Consider the following 20,111-nt stretch of genomic DNA (forward strand, 5'->3'; position numbering starts at 1 on the left):
TCATCATAAACACAAACATCTTAAAGCAACCGCACTGACGGAGTATCACATCAGTGAAGTGAAGTGAATTAGTGATGTAATGTGGGCGGGGTTAACAGGCTGAGGTAAACTCCTTACCGTTAGCTTGGTCGGCTAAAGGCATGATGGAGATCTCTGTTTTCTTGTTTAAACCTTCAACACGTTAACAGTTTATTCGGGTATTGTTAAAAAAGTCCTGTTTATCCGAGGTTTAATACTTAAACTAAGTGAAATAAACTGTCTGTGTAACGCGACTCTGAATACACAGAACTTTCCTTGTGTACATAGTGAAGTTTTAACTTAAGACACTAACTCTGAATGTGTCCTTTAGAACAGGGGTTCCCAAACTTTTCCAGGGCAAGGCCCCCCAACTGGCATTAACACTTGACTGAGTCCCCCTTTTGCAAGATGTCTTTTAAATGCATTAAAAATACAGACTTCTGAATATACCCCCCCCCCCCCCCCCCCCCCAAATTAATAATTACATCTTACATCACATTACATTAGGAATTTATATTTTGTGTGTGTGTGTGTGTGTGTGTGTGTGAGAAAGAGAAAACATACTAGTGTTAGGGATGGGCTTGGTGGCTCTGACACAGTTTGTCAAGCCTGGGCTTTATGTCTGTCAGTGCCATAGGCAGGTCACTGTCCACATGTAGATGTTCTCTGTGTTTTGTTTTAAGTATTTTTAAAGTGGAAAAGCCAGACTCACACAAGTAAGTTGTTGCAAAAGGGAGTTAGGTATAGCAAATGTGATTTTAATATGTATTGTTACAAATAACATGCTATAGTAATATAGATATAAAAATCATGTATTTATTTATTTTTCACACCAAATCGTTGAGGACCCCCGGGCGCCCCCTGGTGGCCCCCACTGTGAAAACCACTGCCTTAGAGAGCCCAGAATTCCTACCTGTCTTCCACTATTTTTTCCCAGAGCTCGTCCACACCAGTCCCGTTCCATTATGGGATTTTTGACTTGCGTAGTGTTAGGTAGACTCTCCCTCGTGACAGATAAAGAGGACCTAATTAAACAAATGAGACAGAAACATTACACTTGGTCATTTATTTATTGAGGAAAATGATCCAATGTTACATATCTGAGAGAGAAGCTTTGTTTTCAGTTTGTGGTGTGACCCCTTGTGCAGTAATAGCTGCAGATAAACGTTTGGGGTAAGTGTTGATCAGTCCTGCACATCAGCTTGGAGGAGTTTTATCCCGTTCCTCAGTACAGAACAGCTTCAACTCTGGGATGATGGTGGGTTTCCTCACATGAACTGCTCACTTCAGGTTCTTCCACATCATTTCTACAGCATTAAGGTCAGGACTGACTTGTCCATTCCAAAACATTCTTCTTTAACCGTTCTTTGGTAGAACGACTTGTGTGTTTAGGATCGTTGTCTTGCTTCATGATGAAGTTCCTCCTGATTAATTTGGATGCATTTCTCTGTAAATCTGCAGACAGATTGTTTCTGTAAACTTCTGAATTCATTCTGCTGTCACCATCATGAGTTCCATCATCAGAAGCAGCCATGCAAGCACAAGCCATGACACTACCTCCACCATGTTCCACAGATGAGCTTGTATGTGCTGGATCATGAGCAGACCCTTTCTTTCTCCACACTTTGGCCTTTCCATCACTTTGGTAGAGGTTCGTCTTGGTTCCAGAACTTTTGTGGATCATCTCTGCATTTCTTTGTGAATTTGTGATTTCTAATTCTTACTGCTGATGAGAGGTTTCCATATTGTGGTACAGACTCTATATTTCTGCTCTCGAAGTCTTCTTTGAACGGTGGCTTGTGATACCTTCACCCCTGCCCTGTGGATGTTTTTGGTATGTCATTGACTGTTGTTTTGAGGTTTTTCTTCACAGCTCCCACAATGTTTTGGCCATCAACTGCTGTTGTTCTCCTTGTTCAACCTGTTCAATGTCTGGTCATTAGTACACCAGTGGTTTTTTCTTTTTCAGACCCTCCCAAATTGTTTTATTGGCTATACCGAATGCGATTGATTTCCCCTCTTTTCTCAGCTTCAAAATGGTTTGATTTTCTCCCACAGACAGCTCTCTGTGGGTCAGGATCACTGGCATCTCAGGAGTATCATGTGTAGCTCGACAGAGAGAGAGAGAGAGAGAGAGAGAGAGACTTTGCACCCCAGGCGTGACAAATAATTATTCATAATAAACATATAATTGATATAAAAACTAAAATTAATGAATATATAATTTCCTTCATGTGTTTTACTAATAGACTGATAATCTATAGTGTGTAATATTGTGACTCAGCCAGAAGATGGAGCCACACACACACACACACGGCCTAAATGTGTAAATCATTTAATATATAAACAGTATAGTATGCACTACCAGCACTGATATGTACTATTACGTAAGTAATAAATATATTTAAATATGTGACCGTGTGGTGAATATCAAACATAAAACCAACTTTACCGCAGTAATAATGCCATCATTTTCTAATTATTGACTTAATTTCATTAAACTTTCTCATAATTAAATCCTGCTAAATTTGATAATTTTGTCTTTAAATAACAGAAACAGGCGTTTGCAAATGTATTACCTGCCCTTCAGTCATATTAATTTCCACACCGTCTCCATTTCTAAACGCTTTATTACTCAGGGTCTGATTCTCCAATCAACTCGGAAAAACGGAAAAGTGCAATGGAAAGTTCATTCAGCTCAAAATTCCGGTCCGTTCTCTTCATGATTCATGCAGAAATAATTCCCACAGATCTTCTTTAGAAGTTTATGAAACTCAGAGACTAGCCATACGAACATGGCCTTGCTCTGGGCGTCCATGTTTTTCCGAGCTGAAGCAATGGACCGCTTTTAGATCAGAACTCAGGAAAATTGATATGGAACGGTCCGAGTTTTCCAGTGCTTAAAGTAGCACAGAATATAATTACTCTGTCCCGTTCTTCCACAGAACTACAATTTTATTGGTTTCTTTGTTGTTTGTTCCACTATGATGCACTTTTAAAATAATGAATATGCAAATTATTACAATTAATGATTTAATCAGCGTTGAATATCAGGTCCCACCACGTCTGTGGTACACAGTCGCTAGTTTTACTATTTAAAATTTTACTACTATGTAAACTTACAAAACACACACACACACACACACACACACACACACACACACACACACACACACACACACACACACACACAGATGTATCTGTAACTCTGTCCTGATGTGTTGTTGTGTTCAGTGTAATTATCTCACACCCTCATTAAGCTAATTGTTTGTGTGAAAGTAATTTTGTGTTCCTGTGAACTCTCTGAAGATTAATAAGAGAAGTGGTTGTGTGTGAGAATTCTCTGTAGGTTAATAAGAAAAAAATGTGTGTTTGTATTTATATTTTCATACCACACTCAGAGAGTTACTCGTACGCAGCAATTTAACGAAGCCACGTGACACTCAATCGAGGTCATGAAATGGTAATGTGTGAGCATTCACTTTAATTCGCCGTATTAAATCTACTTAATAAAATACCTCCAGTGTTGAAATCAGGCTAGAAACATGATGTTAAATTCAAGATCACAATCGAGAGTAACTAAGACACGCCTCTGTTTTAGACAAACTCCGCCCCCATGCACGTAATGTTTCAATAGCACTCAAGTCTGTAGTTAAGTTTGAAGTTGCGTTCCTTGGAGCACGAAAATCCAATTTAATTTTATTCGTCTAAAGCTCTAAAGCGAAAACTTAACGGTGGCTAATGACTGAAATTAATTTTAAACTATTATCCAGTGTAAATACGCAGTGAGAGAAGTTACACTGGACTTCTGGGAATATCAACATTTCCTCCAGACGTGTTAGTAATTTACTGAGGAACGAGCGTAATTAAACTTACAGTACACTTAGCACTGACGGCTTCGAAGCACGTGTTCCTAAAACAAGCAGACGGTGACACCAATAGTAGCGACTGAGACGCCTCCAACGAGTCTAGAGCTTCCTGTTACTCATCTTTATACGTCTAGAATACATCATGATCAAGTCATCTGGTGGTACAAATGACAAGTCCAAACAAATCCTACTACATCTAACCACTTGTTTTTGAGATACTGCACTGACAAGAATCTCCACCTGACGGACTGAAGGCCAGAAAAGAAAAAATGGGCCTCGAGTTCCTGAACATTAATGTGTACGTAAAATGTCCGTACATGAAACAGGAAGGAAACTATTGAATTGAAGAAAAGCTATTTCAGATATTTTTGACCTTGCTGTGACCTTGAACTTATTTGGATCAATTCCTACATCTAATCAGTTCATCTGCTGGTTAAAATGATCGTTCTATAGAAATCCTACAAACGTTCAGCCGCTCGTTCCTGAGACATCGTGCTGACGAGAATCTCGGACCGACATCCGCGAACCGCGATTCATGAAATAATAAAAAACAAATATCTCAGAGATAGACCGTCCAGGTAGAACGCTCCAGAAACACGTGAGCGAGTGAAACACGTGAGCGAGTGTAGATGTAGTGACACATAGCTTTAGTGTTGATATACTGTACATGATTCTGTGCACAAACAGCACTTTGTTTCCAGAGCGTTTCCACCGAGGCTTCGCTACGACGCTTTTAAACCGTTTAATTGGAAAAACAGCAGCTGCTTGATGTGAAGAAAAGAACAGATTAATGTCGTGACCTCCTGACTGATCTCTCCTGGGTCCTGTTAACCCCCAACCTACACAGACACGCACACACACACACACACACACACACATGCACCCTCTCTCTCTGTACGCTCAGTGAGGTTTAAAAACACACTCTTTCATCTCTCACATGCTGGCACAAATCCTTACACGCCCCAATACGCTCTCTGCTAAGCTAATTAGAGCTGATTAAAAGCTTTCCAGCTGATGTGTGTGTGTGTGTGTGTGTGTGTGTGTGTGTGTGTGTGTGTGTGTGTGTGTGTGTTAGGTATTGTTCTTGCAGCTGTGTGTGTGTTTACGGAACGTATTCCAGAGCTATGTTGAGTGATCCAGAGCCAGAGATTATATAGATTAGACTCTGCTATTGTTCAGTAAACTCACACAGACAGACGTGTGTGTGTGTGTGTGTGTGTGAGAGAGAGAGTGTGTGAGAGCATGTGTGTGTGTTTTAAATAAACTAGCTAGACAGAAAGTAGCTGATATAACAGTGTGTACTGTAAGGTCCCTCGGCTTTTTCAGGTGATATCTGGGGTCGTGAAAGGTCATATTTGTAAAACATCTTTACAGTGTAAATTGAATTTACAACTAATTTAAAGATCTACAGTGAATAGTTTGTGTGTGTGTGTGTGTGTGTGTGTGTGTGTGTAAACATAGTACAAATTCAACTGCAAAAAAAAAAAGTATTTACAATTGCATGTTCATGAACATACGATGGCTGCAGAAATTTAGAGATGCAAATGCAAAGTCTATTTAATGTTTTATTTAAAATTTGGGATTATTAAAGTCGGGTTTATTAAATCTGAGGAGTATAAAATTGTTAAATTCAGGGATTTTAAATTAACATTTGATTTACTAAAATTCCTGGATTTTTAAATTCAGGCATTATTAAATTGAGTAATTATTAAATTCAGGGATTTTCAGTTTTGGTCATTTTTAAATTGAATGATTGTTAAATTTAATCGTTACTGAATTCAGAGATTATCAAATTAAGTGATTATTAAATTATGGAATTATTAAATCTAGGATTATTTAAGTATGATGATTAAATCCTGAGATTATTAATTTGAGAATTACTAAATTATGGAATTATCTTTTTTAAAATAAATAAATAAATAAATAAATTATATATATATATATATATATATATATATATATATATATATATATATATATATACACACACTTCAGGGATTTCAGTTTTTAATCTTATAGCAGTAATGTTGAAGATATGGAGATTGGGGAAATTCCAACGCTTGCCAGGTCGAGGACGCTTCACTACACAGACACAGACAACTTCATTAATATTGGTGATGTTCATCAGAGCCAGAGACTCACTTCACTTTACAGAAAATCCATTTCAAGTGACAAACAAAAACAAAAAAACATTGCCTTGTTCCGGTGCTGTTTATACTACACATTATATTTAAGTTGTGTTAGCGAGCTAACTGACTAAAACCTTAGTGTTTTCCACTTAAAACCACCTTAAAACCTTTTACCCACGCATACATACATACACACTACATATAATGTATACGCACACACACACACACACACACACTTCCTTTCTTTATTCATATTCTATTTTTTGCGAATAAATATGCAAATATGCGAATTCCGATAAAAACATACACACTTGAGCCAAACGAAAGCACTGCGTCTCATACTCTTCATCATCCCTGGCTTTTCTTTTGTCTATTTCTGAAGGCTATTTTCCTTTTAGAGCCCTTCTCATACTTCCTGTGCAGAGAGGAAGTACAGTGTGTGACCTCTGACCTGTTACTTGGCAGAAGCGCTTGTGGGAAAGTCTAATTTGGCGGCGAGAGCAGCTCAGGTGCAGACGTGAACAATAGCGCTGTGAGTTATGAGAAGAACACGTGTTAAAGTCGTCTGTTCTGTTCGGGTCATGACGACCCGCTTCGAATCTTCTCTCAGAGCCGTAATTTAGAGCTGTAGTTAATCTCACACGTCAGTATTCAGTCCTCGGACGTAACTCCAGACTGACGCGCTATCCGACAGAAGCGTGTCTCGGTTACGCTCCATTCTGATCTTGAACTTAAGCGCGTTTTTCCTCGGACGATATCGGCTCGAGTTGATGGTCTGATTACGTCCGGTGCCGCTGTCTGACAGTTTGATGTCACGCTAAAACGTATATTTCGGCTGTAAATGCACTCACACACACTCTGACATGCCAATCAGGAGAAAATTAAATACATAAATCCCACACTATTCATTTATATTATAAATTCCTTTCAAGGGCAAGAGAAAGGTTTGTTTTCGCACACGGACGACATCTTAATCAGAGACATCGCTTATCTCGAAGTCTGAGTTTTTTATGGATGGAAAGATGAATGAACTTGAAGTTTCTCTGTTCGTGTAGCAGATGAGTGCTTGGTCAGATTTTCCTTTAACCGGTTTTCTACAGGAGGCTTCGTCAAGTTGTGTGCATCACTTGATTATATATATATAAACCAGAATACAAAATAATAGCACGAGCTATTGTATAAACTGTTGAATAACGAGTGTGGGAGCCATTTTGTTAAATGAAACTAAATTTGCCGACCTTGGAGGTGTGAAATATACAGAGGTGATTCTAATCATCGGAACGTGGAGCTCAGAAATTCCACTTAAACATCTGCGTAACCCGACTCTGAATACCAGGAACTTTCCCCGCGTAAATATTGACGTAAATTTTGGACTTAAGTCAGCGATTCTGAACGGAAATGTACTAAAATCATTTTTAAACATTGATTATTTGTCTGTAAACTTTCTTTTCCTATTACGGAGATGTTTGGGTTTTTGCGACATAAAAGAAACATCTTCCACCGAAGTACTTAACTCACATTAACATGACCTCGACAGCAGTGACTATTCTGTTTGAGCTAGCGAGCTCTCTGATCTTTAGGTAAAACTGTTTTATCGAATATTAAAAATACAGCAATCGCAAAGTTCCACACATCACCTCCAAAGATGTATTACTGCGCTAACTCAGAACTAATCACAGCAGTCAAACAAAACCAAGCAAAGTCTTTGATCTTTCTTTGATCTCATACACACACACCCACGGAAAGACTGAACTTAGCCTCGACCTCATACAGTGTGTCTGTTAGAGACATTACCTATACAGGACACTTGTGCGAGGAGCAGAGCCCTGCATTCACACACATCCTGAAACACATCCTAACTCTACATGAGGAAACACACACACACACACACACACACACACACACACACACACACACACACAGTACCACACTAAGCTGACTGACGTCCGAGTGCGACTTTCACAAAAGACATGAGCGGTTTCTTTGTCCGAGAGCTTTTGTTTTTTTGTAATAAAGCGACTTTATTTCTCCTGAAGTCCCGGTGCGTCTCCTTTATTAAAACCTCCCTCTGTGACAGTTCACCACGTCTCGAGCACTTTAAACGCGGAACGTCTGAACGTGATCGACAAATCGCTCCATTTGGGCTGAAACGCATGCTGTATCAATCGCTAACGCAATTCAATTTTACTTGCATAGCACTTTTAACAACGGACGCTGTCACAGAGCAGCTTTCCAGACATCCAGACATACGCGGAGAGAACCTTGAGAGGAACCCGTCCCGATCTGGGTGGGCTAATAACATCACTCTTAAGTAACAGCTGGCAGATGATAACAGTCCAACGCTCTCAGGTTTGTGAGATTAGCACAGTAACTGTTAGTACATACTCAATTCACATTAATCTTCAGCTCAAACTGTTTTTAAGCATTTTAAATAACGTCCTAATTCTCATAAGCATTAAAATGATTAGTAAACTGTTATATTTGACACTTCTTGTAAGACTATTTCATATTTTTTTCAGTCAGAATGTTTTGGAGTTATTTTCTCTTCTGGCTGGCCATGGTGGGTTTTTTTTTTTTTTTTTTTTTTTTTTTTTTTGAGACCTCCGTAATAAATCTATTTAACCGATGATAGAGACGAGAGAGCCGACCCAAACGTTACTGATGCAAGATGGGAGAAAGGGGGCGGGGCTTCCGGGGTGTCAATTACCATTGAATATTTGGATGTAATGTGTGGAGTTTCTACGCAAAATGCACCTCCGCCTTTAAGCTTCACATTTACCAACACGAACACGTTTTAACCTCCTGTGTACCTACACGAAATGAGCCGAACATCATCTTTGTAATGAAATTAACAATAACAATGATAATAATTTCTTATATTGATGGAGTGGAGCAGGGAAAGTTTCCTCTACACCTGCAGGGCGTCGTCCTGACGCTGATGGACGCGCACTGGCAGGTAAATCCCTAATGCACTAGTACACTATTCACTCTGACATACCGAGACGAAACTAGTCACTCCTCTGACAGTAATCCTGTTTCACACATCAGTGAGCGCACACACACACACACACACACACACACACACACGAGCACAGAAACCTCACAGAGTTGTGAATGTGTAGTGAAAAGCTCTCAGTCTTGCTGTCTTACAGCTCACACGCTATAAACAACCCAATTAATTTCAGTTAGCTCATTAATATGCTAATCAGTCCGTACAGGATTTTGCGGAAGTTTGTTGTGATTGTTGCAGCCACAAATGCTTGATTTTTCCATGGCGTTTTGTTGTTGTTGTGATGAAACTTGTTGACTTTTGCGTGCTTTTTTTTGTGGAAAACTACTTGAATTGGTGAAATTGTTTTGCACGGTTTCCCTAAAGGAGACCTTTTATCTGTACTCGTGTTCGACGTCACGTGAACCGGCGGAAAAATCTGTGGCCATTTTGAACCTTTGGATTCTCTGGTTTCCTCACACTGTCTAAAAACATGCAGGTCGGCGGACTGGCCATCGCATTATAAATTGTCCCTAGGTGGCCTGCGATGGACCGACAGCCACCACTTGTGTCACCAAAACACCTCTGACCCGTCAACGCACGGACTCCTCAAGACCTCTGAAGGTGTCCTGTGTTATCTGCCATTAACAGCAGAACCTTTAAGTCCGATCAGGGGCCTTGCGACTTACAGGATGTTTAAGTCCTGAAAAGTCCCATCACAACCTGGCCCTTGTTAAAGTCGTTTAGATCCTTACACTTGCCCATTTTTCCTCCTTACAACACATCGAATTTGAGAATTGACTGTTCACTTGCTGCCTAATAAATATACTCCCAACCCCGACAGGTGCCGCTGTAATGAGATCATCATCGTTATTCACGTCTCCTGTTTTAATGTTATGGCTGATCGGTGCATCACCTGTGCAGTACATGCTGTAATGCCTGGACTCTCGCGGCACCTTGGACAGCGGCTCTTGCAGCACCTTGGACAGCACCACCACTGCAACAACTTGCAACACATGGTAGTAATGACTGTAGTCTTTTAATGAGCAACAGTTAAACAAATATAACCAGCATAATAGACTACATTCACACTCGACTCAGTAAACATGATATTCCTACGCCTACTGATCGAGTTTCGGATTGGTTGACGTGTAGTGGAGAAAGTCCAACAATTTTTTTCCCCCAACATAAAAGGAAAAAGTCTGCTAAGGGGTGTCGGTCAAATCGCCTCTGTCTGTTGAAGAGCTGCACCTGTGAAAGAACCCGGCAGACCCACTAGCGGATGCTAGAAATCTGGCTTTGCGAGACTAATCATTTCTGACCTCTGCTTTGCCTTTACGTGTCATCGAAATCACCTGCAGTTTCCTGTAACAGGTTCCACATGATCCTCCGTAAGACTGTTAGAGGAAGAGACAGGTATCTCAGCATATCATCAGCTTCCAGAAACTTCTAAAGACAAAAAATATGGCGGCTGTCAGGAAGGAGAACGTCATCTCGAGCAGCCTTTAGTTCTGAAGGTTAAATCGTCCCGTAATCCTCAGCCCTGATTAACATCCTGAGGTGCAGCGACCCACAGATTTAGCTAATTACTGAGACACCATGAACAAGAAGAAATTGCTGGATAAGCTTTCGGCGTTCCAAGCACTCGCTGCTCATACCACAGTCTACTAATGTTAGCATCATGCTAACTGTGTCAAAAAGAATTACAAGCACAGCACTAAAAAAAATGAAAAACCCCTGTAGTCAAGATAAAGCTAAATCATGCATGTTAAGGAAGCGTCAACGTTACTCATTTTAACAGTACGGCTGTTCTTTTTCCAAACTGACAAACATGTTAGAAGTTCTGAGGAATGTTAGAATAGGCGTGATAAGGCTAAAATTACCATAGCATATTTCCTAAAAGATGCAGGCAAGAAGTGCACTTATCTGATAAATACATAGACACTAGATATGATCTGTAATATTGTCATGAATGTTAGCAACTACAAAGACTATGAACAGTAGAATTGAACTTCATGCTTTCTTACTGTCTTAGATGAATTTAGCCAGATTAGACCATGCTAACGTCGCTAACCTTCCTGAACTAATATCAGCACCAGACTGTTTGATAATTCTCTGACATTAGCTTGGGTCTGATCAGTGTAGCAGTTGTCTGAAAGAGCTTAGGAACATTGTCTCTGGCTGTAGTTTCTCTGAACTGCTAAGTGTTTAGCTGGAGTAGCTTTAACCTTTTTAGACAAATACCATGTGAGAAATAAGTTTGTTTGAAATCATAAAGAAGACATAAAGGTGACTAAAACATCCTGTAGGACCAGATCATGAGACAGGGGACATTATCATAAAGGTTAGCAAATTAAAAAAGTCCAAAATTTCGAAGTGCACTCGATGCTAAATATCTGAGTGCTAAGTATTAGCACTAATATTTTCCGACACTGTTCGGCTGAATCGTTGTCTCAGATTTCTTCGCGGGTGACACTTCCTGTCCTTCTAGCTGAAACATTCCTCCAGCTTTGAGTTAAACTCTCACATTTATGGACACAGATGCCCATCACAGGGAATATTAGCGAGCCATCAAACCAAACTTCACTCTGTCATGAAACTCCAGTGCATGTTTCATAGTGGATCATCTGCTGCCTGCCAGTTCCATTTGTGTCAACACACCCAAGAACATCAAGAACTCATGTGTTCGTTCCTTGTTAAGATTAAGAGAGAACATAAAGCTTTTCTGTGTGATCTGTACTGTGAAAATTCTTGGAACTAAAAAAAAAAACAAGATAATGTAAAAATAATGCTACTTACCCTCCTAACCAACAGACATGATGTGAAACACCTGGACAGGACGTAGACCAGGATTGGACTCATTTTACAACTTACCAGGACGATGCTCAGAGATGAGTGCCACATCCACACCAGTGGAAAGGGCAAAGTTAACCTTGTAGAAGCTGGAAAAAGTGCAAGGTGATGCCCAGGTAGCAGCACCTTAAATAAGGTCCACAGGGTGGAGAGGGTAGGGGCTTATCACATACCTTTCTATAGGTCATGGTGGTGATCCTAGTGAGCTATCCTCAGCTTAAACAAAAGAGTCCCCATGTCTCTCTGTCATGGTAAGCAATTTTCTATTATTAGACTCGTCCTAAAAAGGCCACACGTTCCAGGATTCAACCACAATGTCACCCCTGAACCATCTGACCTTCAGTGCATGTAATGCCAGCTTATGGCCAGAGCAAGCAAGTCTTTTAGCTAAAGTAGTAGTTAGCAAAAATACCCATCTCAAGTTTGCATCCTGCATAGGTTTATACGTAGGGCCCTAAACTTGTTAGGCCCTTGAGCTTGTAGAGGACATGGTGGGTTTAGGTTCCTTGTCCCCTTTAGAATAGCAATTATATACCTATGGGACACTAGACAGATGCCATTCACAGTGCTGAGATAAGCTGCAGTGGCTGTCCCATGCACCTTTAGGGTAGCAGAAAAGTACCCCAGTGGTAGCACTAGGCTGCTCAGTTGAGGGATCAGAAGGCCAGGGTTCAATCCTCAGCACTGCCAAGCCACCACTGTTGGGCCCTTAACCATCCACGTTATAGTGGTATCACATCATAGCTGACCCTGTGCTCTGATCACAACTTCCTAGCTGGGATATGCAAATAAAAGAATTTCACTTTACTTTATGCAACAAATAAAGGCTTAGAAGAAGATGGGGACTTGTCACCCTGAAGGATTGCAGTGCAATGAACTGAACATCATTTGCACCACTTTTGTTTCATTTCACGGCAAGTCATTATACTGTATATAATTGCGTATGTGCCAAATAAAATGTTGAAATCTGTAATCTTGCAGAACATCTTCCACTTAAAGGGGTGCTCATGGTTAGAAGTATTCTCTGAGGTCTTGTAGTGTCCTCGGTTGGCGATTCCAACTGAGGGGCCAGACCCGGAGACAAAAATGACCTGGCACAGGGTGCCAAATCTCATCTGCAAATTATCCTGCTCAGGGAGGTATCCACCAGGGTGTTCCGGAGTGTGGGAACCACGAACCAAGAAAGAACAAGCAGAACACTTTTTGCTGAATCCTGTAAAGTGTTGGGAAGAATTAGTAGTGGGGAGTAGTCCTGTCCAGTTCTGTAAGGGAGAATTACACTGGGCAAAGAAGTCTACCTGCATCCTGCCAAACCTTTCACATACATGGGCTATCACTTCTGGGGCAGACGCCACTCCCCTGGACATACACACCACTTCAAAAGTACCTCCACACTATTCTACAGGCTGGGACGATTGAGGACAGTTATGAATGAGGACACCTGAGGAGACAGTGCAAGGTGTAGAGTGTTGCTCAACCTTCTGCTACCTTGATAGTACAGATAAATGTCACAACGGTGTCTATGCTGAACAGCACATGGCATTCTGCCGTCATGGTTTGGGGCCACTTGTCCCCTCGGAGTGAAGTCACTGTAAATCAATACCAAGGTCTTCTGATGGCCGTAGTCTCTTCCAAGCACTGAAGCTGTTGTGGCAGCTCGACCCCTGGCTAACACAATCAATGTTCGGGTTTATTTACTCTGTCATCCATTAATTAATGTATATTAAAATAAATGAGACCTAGAAATAAAAATTCATATTGAAGTACAGTCTCGAAGAAAAGGGTTCCCAAAGCAATCACACCTGAGTATTCTACATTTCACTTTTTTTTAAAGACCGAAATATAGACCGAAAAAAAAAAAAAAAGAGTCACATGCCACTGCGCTTTAGTGTGACTCAATTTGTCCCTTTTGGCCTTTGATGGTAAAGCAGGGGCTTTTTAATCTTGGCACCTGTGCAGCCATATGTGTAAATTTAATGGTGTAACTAACACACACACACACACACACACACACACACACACGGCTCTGGGGAGATGAGGTGTTTTTTTCCTGTGGGTTATAAATGAGTTTCCCGTGGATTAAATGAGAAGCAGCTCAGGAGCGCGTCGTCTCCGGGACCTGCTTCACCAAACTGCACTACGAGTCCTGAACAATCCGAGCGTTTATTCATTGATTTATTACTGATTTAAGTCTTAAAATGATCACAGCACATAGCGGACATTTTCTACACCTGGATTGTCTCCAGCCGCTGGCTTCATCAGAGTCTTTCAGCCACATTGAGGTAAAATATGTCTCGAGAAACGCTTCAGAGGAATGTAATAATCGTTTGAGTTGTTTTTTTTAAATGTATAGGTATTTAGTTTTTCTCTATTAAACCCTTCTAGGTAAATATGGTATAAATAAACACACACAACATACACAATCAAACATAAATATAATATAATGTTTACCCTAAATAACCTAAACTTTTCTTCCTCATGTTTGTGATCACTATGGAAACAAAGCACAACAGGTCGTAAAACCTGAGTACACTCTAAATATTATTATTTATTTATTTTTTAAAATAAAATGGTTTTAAGATAGTTAAAAGTTTCTTAGCTTTCTAATGGGGTTCTGATTGGAAGCTGTTCTGAAAAAGAAACCCTCTGTTGTAACGTTCTCCACAGAACCTTTAAGGCTTCACTTAAAAAAAAAAAAAAAACAAGCACACGGATAGAACCTTTTTATTGAAGCATATTTATTATTTATTTCAGCTAAAATATCGATTGAGAATTTATGCAAGAATGTAAACGAGAAAATGGGAGAAATATCACCTTAATCATGTTGCATGTTATAATGAACCGAGAACAAATCTGTCCGATTTCATTTTATTTCTTAAACAATTACACAATGCTGAAGTGTTCAAAAGCTGGGAAATTTAATTACAAAAGATCTACTCCAGGTTCAAGGTTTCACTCAGAATTTTATTTGTATCTGATCTGGGGGAAAACAAACACCTCGTAATATCACACGCAGAGATTAAAACCGACAGTTTTTAAACGTGAAAACGTCAGAATTAGAATAGTAAAGACTTGTGTACATTAATGTGCGTGTGTGTGTGTGTGTGTGTGTGTGTGTGTGTGTGTGTGGTTTGTATTGCCATTTCGCCTCTCTGTAGAAGGATAAAATCTTTTCATCCTTAGGACAAATTGTTAAATAACAGGCTTAGAAAGTCTGTTCTGCGTTACGGATGTTTTATGTTGAGGTTAACGTGTGATGCACTTCGTATTGTTCAGCGTCTTTTTTGACTGAAAGGTTTCTAGTAGATGCTCGGTCTTTGGATGTCTGGATGAGAATTCACTGGCTTAAACAGTGTAGAATTTAGAACTTTATAAAACATTTATATTCTTTACTCAAAGAAAACCTCAATGTTAGCCTCCATGTCACTCTCCTGTTTTTTATTTTTGTTTATTTATTTATTTTTTACAGCTGGACGCCACAAAGAGTCCACTGGCTCTCCTGGCACAAACGTGTTCGCAAATCGGAAAATCAGACCCGTTTTCTTCCACCAACTCATCGAACGACTCTGGACCTCTGAAGGTCTGCAACATCAGCTGTTATTCCAAATCAGCAGAGAAGAAAAATTCAGACCCTTTAACTGACGGTCGGTGTGTTTTGAGGACACAGAGCTCCAGCTGCAGACCATTTGCCGTATGTTGTCCTAAAATTCAGGATGACGATGCGAAGAACGACAGCGATGGCGTTAAAAGTTCGAGTGAAACGTCCGAGGCGATCAGAAGTGGAAGTTCGGAGATTAACAGAAAAACAAAACCGGCGCCTGAAAGAAAGTCCTCGTCGTCCGAGACGTCAGTAGCATTTTCACCTCCTTCCAGTCACGGACTGGGTTTTCCAACATTTCCCACACTTCCTCTTCCGCCGTTTCCAAGAAGCTGTGCGAGTTTCCCTCAGCCGGTTTTACCCGCATTGAACAACACACCAGGGACATCCATCATTTCCACTGGTCCGTGTGGAGACCCGTACTGCCTCGGCTATCACTGCGCTGCGTCTCTAAAATCCACCTTCCCTCTTCTGTACCCTTCTCACGTGCTTCCTTCTTCCTCCACGTCTGCGTTTACGATATTTCCACACGGGTTGATGCATCCTCACGAGCTCCAGTCAAGTGTTTTTAACAGTGTTTCGGCTAATTCCTCCGAGACCAACCTTTCTTCCTCAGTGGGTTCTCATATGCACATAGCGCCGACTCTCAGGAACCCACATCACACACTCGGACTTGGCACTCGGTATCACCCGTACTTCAAAAACCCTTTTCCAATACCTTCAAACTCATATTATTCTCTACATGGACTTTATGGACAAAGGATCCATCTAGCACCCAAAGGGGAACCTAAAGGTTCTGTGTAGAACCCTACAACAGAAGGTGTCCATTTATAATTGTATTTTTAATAGGAAGTTTAAAAAGCCATAAATCAGACCTCTGTGGAACCATTTAAAAAAAGGTCAAATTAGCATATTATGTTATATAAAATGTAATAAAATATAATACTGCAAAGAAATAAAAGTGTAACCTTAGCATGGCCACTTTTAAAATATGTTTCAGGTCTACAAATAAATGTTTTAAAGGCATCAAGTTTCACCTGCTGACTTTTTTTCTTCTGTTGTCCTGCATCGAACTGGTTTGAGGACTCAAATGTAAAGACAGAAATGAGAACAGAGACTGTAGGGCAGTAAAAGGTTCACCTGAGGATCAGGTGATGGACAATCAGGACAAGTGGAAATATAGAAGTTAAGGAAAAAACAAACAAACCCCCCCCCCAAAACCAGGTGAGCAATGTGGCAAATATCCTGCGATAAATTAAACCATTTTTACAACACAATGTTTTAGATTTTTTATTAATATTTTTTTTAAAACACTGTGATAAAAATGGAAAACTCAGAATGTCATGTGTACATGTTTCTAATGAATCATTTAACTAATAAAAAATTATGCTTTTCCAATTGTAAAAAAGGATTGTTACATTTAATTTATATATTTTAACAGAAAAATAATTCTCTTCCTGTATCAGATGTATTAAACTCGCTATCGCTAATCTTCTGCCTTCGACACGTGTAGCCTTTCATACGAAACTTGTCCTGTTGTGCTGCCCTTCCTTTATATTTAACTTATTTCAAATAATTTTTTTAAGGGTAAATCATGTTAAGTTCTACATTCAAGCTTTGGATTTATTGCTATTAAATACATACGAAAAAAATTCAAATATAAACCAACTTGTGAATTTCTTTTATTAAGACGATGTACTGTTAAATTCAGTACGCAATATTATCTCGACATCACTCTCTGTATCCAAAGCCGTGTTTTTAATGTTTTTGTCACAATTCTTATTCATCTTATTTATTTACTTGCACCCTCATGTCCTAATGACAAGAAAAGAAATATAAAACCATAGATATATACAGTTTCCTCCTCCATAATTATTGGCACCCTTCATAAAAAACGAGTGAAATATTTCGATATAAAACAAAACATTATATATACAGTAATCGAAACGTTGCACTCAAACATCACGAGAAACGACTCACCTTTTCTGGAATAAAATCCTTCTGACTGTAATAATAGTATTTTCTTTCAAAACATATGTGAATATTAATATTGGCATAATTGTGTTTAGTGAGGAGGAAATTAAAAAAAAGGTAATTCTGTGTGTTTTTAAGATAATTTCCTACATTTAACAATGATTTAATTTAAACAATGATTTAATAAGTCTTAAAGTCCGAACTGAGTTCTTAAAAACACAACCATCATGTGAGAAATCTGATCCTGAGACATTTTGGATGCCACGATACTATGAAAGGAAATTAAATTGTAGTGGAACTCTTCCGCCCCCTGCTGGGAAAATACAGTAAAGCCCTCTTACCTGTACTTCAGGTTCAGCGTCTCTTCATTTCATTTATATTTCCATCCATACCTCTGAGGGATCTTTAATCCACATGACCTACAGGAAGTGCTGTATAAATAACTAGTTATGTAGTTATGCGCATTAATTCAGATTAAGGGAAACTAAGTGTGTATGTAAATTCTCCTCTCCTGATAAAGTTTCAAATGTAGAACATTGTGTTGGAAAAACCGTCGGCAGGTTGAAGGTGAAGGTTTCAGCTCTGACCCGTTTCAGTGTTGTCCTCGCATCGCTAATATATTCATATATAAATTAATTAGATATTTAAAGTTCATGGATGAACTGATGTTAGCTTAACAGCGCCTAAACTACAATGTTTAATCATTAAACATGTCAAGATTAAAAGGATAAAAGTTTACAAGGTGTAAAGGTTAAAATGTTAAAAACACTGAAACATGGTCAGTGTAATGTGATCACAGTTGGTTGCTAGGGTGTTAGGTGGTTGCTATCATGTTCCAATTGGTTGCAAGGGTGTGGCAGGTGGTTGCTATGCTAACCCAGTTGATTGCTATTGTGTTAGTTGAGGTGGTTACTATGCTATTCCAGCTGGGTGCCAGGATGTTGTTGGGTGGTTGCTATTATATTCCAGTTAGTTGCCAGGGTGCTGAAAGGTCATTGCTAAGCTATAAACAAGGTGGTTGCTATGGTGTTTCTAGGAGGTTTTAATATGATCCAGGTGGTTGCTAGGTTGTAGCTAGTCAGTCACTAAGGAAAATCAGCTGGTTGCTATCATACACCAGGTGGTTGCTAGGGTTTCAGTAAGTGGAGCAATGCAGTTTTAATGATCTTCAGTACATCTGAATGAAGAAAGGCTCAAATTGCGCCACACAGCTTTGCTAACTTTTATTATGATGTTTTTTGGTATAGCTGTTAGCTTGAAAACTAATTAGCAGTGAAAATACAGCCAAATATCTTCCTTATACATAAATATATAAACAGTTAAAGTTATCAGTTGGAAACAGAGATGAACAGAAAAGATTAAAATAAACAGTAATGGAAGTTTTAACGAATTTTTTACCTCAGAAATTCACCCGGTGTTTTCTCTGGTGAGGAAAAATGTGTCGCCTCACGGACGAATCGGATCTTTGAGTCGGCTCTTTGAATCGGCTCTTTACTGAGTCACTGCTTTTAGACTCATGCGGAGCAGTGTGTGTATTTGGAGTGTAATTTGTGGTTTCTACTTATCTAATGTTTTATTAATTATCTAATGTTTTATTGATTATCTAATGTTTTATTAACTATCTAATGTGTCTAGTGAGTATTTTAATTTGGCAAAATTATGCTCGAGTAAATTAGAAATATGACCAAAACATTCTTAATTACAGCAACAACATTTTTCTCATTTATAGTTTCTTTACAAAATAAAATATAATCCCATAACTACAATAAGACATCTATTATGGAGCAAATGATTTATGTTATATAGGAGGGCATTTTATTGGTAACTTTTATTGAATTTCTTTCTGAAATAGTAAATACTCAAATATCTTACAAATGTATTTATTTAAATTAACTGCATTTAAGGGTGTTGAGAACATACTATTCTAATTGTTTTTGGGTTATCATGCTATTACATTATAAATTATAATAATTATTATTGACTAATTATTATTATTACTTATTACTTATTATTGTTGTTTACTCATTGAAAAAAGGGTATAGACAAATCTGATATGATTTATTTATCATTTCGATACAGCGAAAATGACCATTGTCTGAATATGTAAACATTATTAATATTGTATTACATATAAATAATATACATATATTATGTATAATTATAGTAGAAAATGTATTGGATGGAATTTCATTTTCCTGAGTAGACAGTGTTTACTTGCTGGTTTGAACAGAGGCCACATCATCAGCATACACTGTATCTGCATATATACTGTATATAAATCCTTAAAATCCACACCATTTACCATTATTGAGTTTTTATGTCCATATTTATTCATATATACAGCTGTAGATAACAACAAATCCCTTCCATTCATATCCAGATAATGTCTTTACTCATATGTGAGGTTCATTTCCTCACAAATTCCTCACTAGAGCCGACATCTTTCAGCTCTAAGCAGATAAAAAGTATGACGTGTTGTGCTTTGTAATTGTTAGTAAGTTGCTGTGCTATAAGAGGAATAAAACACTTCAGGGTACAACCTGCAACTCTGCTTCATCACACTATTCAGTCACTGTGTTTTACTGTAACACACACACACACACACACACACACACACACACACTGTGCTTTATTCTTTATTAACATGTGATTGAAACGTTCAGCACAGTTGATAAAAGTCT

The 20,111-nt window shown here is 38.9% G+C and overlaps 1 protein-coding gene and 1 long non-coding RNA gene across 2 annotated transcripts; one reads left to right on the forward strand and one right to left on the reverse strand.

Annotated features, from left to right (window-relative positions):
- Positions 1-714: 714 nt before the first annotated feature.
- On the reverse strand, positions 715-19,083 carry LOC124628804 (uncharacterized). The gene is made up of 3 exons (XR_006983488.2): positions 18,829-19,083; positions 17,772-17,849; positions 715-1,043 (listed from the first exon to the last, which is right to left on the reverse strand). It is a non-coding gene; the product is annotated as an uncharacterized LOC124628804 (long non-coding RNA).
- Positions 13,872-16,662, forward strand: LOC108273862 (zinc finger protein 503). The gene is made up of 2 exons (XM_017483498.3): positions 13,872-14,140; positions 15,328-16,662. Exons 1-2 carry the CDS (start codon positions 14,057-14,059, stop codon positions 16,258-16,260), a joined length of 1,017 nt encoding a protein of 338 aa, XP_017338987.1. The 5' UTR covers positions 13,872-14,056; the 3' UTR covers positions 16,261-16,662.
- Positions 19,084-20,111: the final 1,028 nt, after the last annotated feature.

Source organism: Ictalurus punctatus, chromosome 13 (assembly GCF_001660625.3).
Source record: "Ictalurus punctatus breed USDA103 chromosome 13, Coco_2.0, whole genome shotgun sequence".
NCBI lineage: Eukaryota > Metazoa > Chordata > Actinopteri > Siluriformes > Ictaluridae > Ictalurus > Ictalurus punctatus.

What these genes read in the sequence shown, in the direction of transcription:
- LOC108273862 (XM_017483498.3), top strand. Translation starts at nt 14,057, where the DNA reads ATGATCACAGCACATAGCGGACATTTTCTACACCTGGATTGTCTCCAG. An exon ending in AGTCTTTCAGCCACATTGAG is followed by an intron (nt 14,141 to 15,327) that starts GTAAAATATGTC and finishes TATTTTTTACAG; the next exon opens with CTGGACGCCACAAAGAGTCC.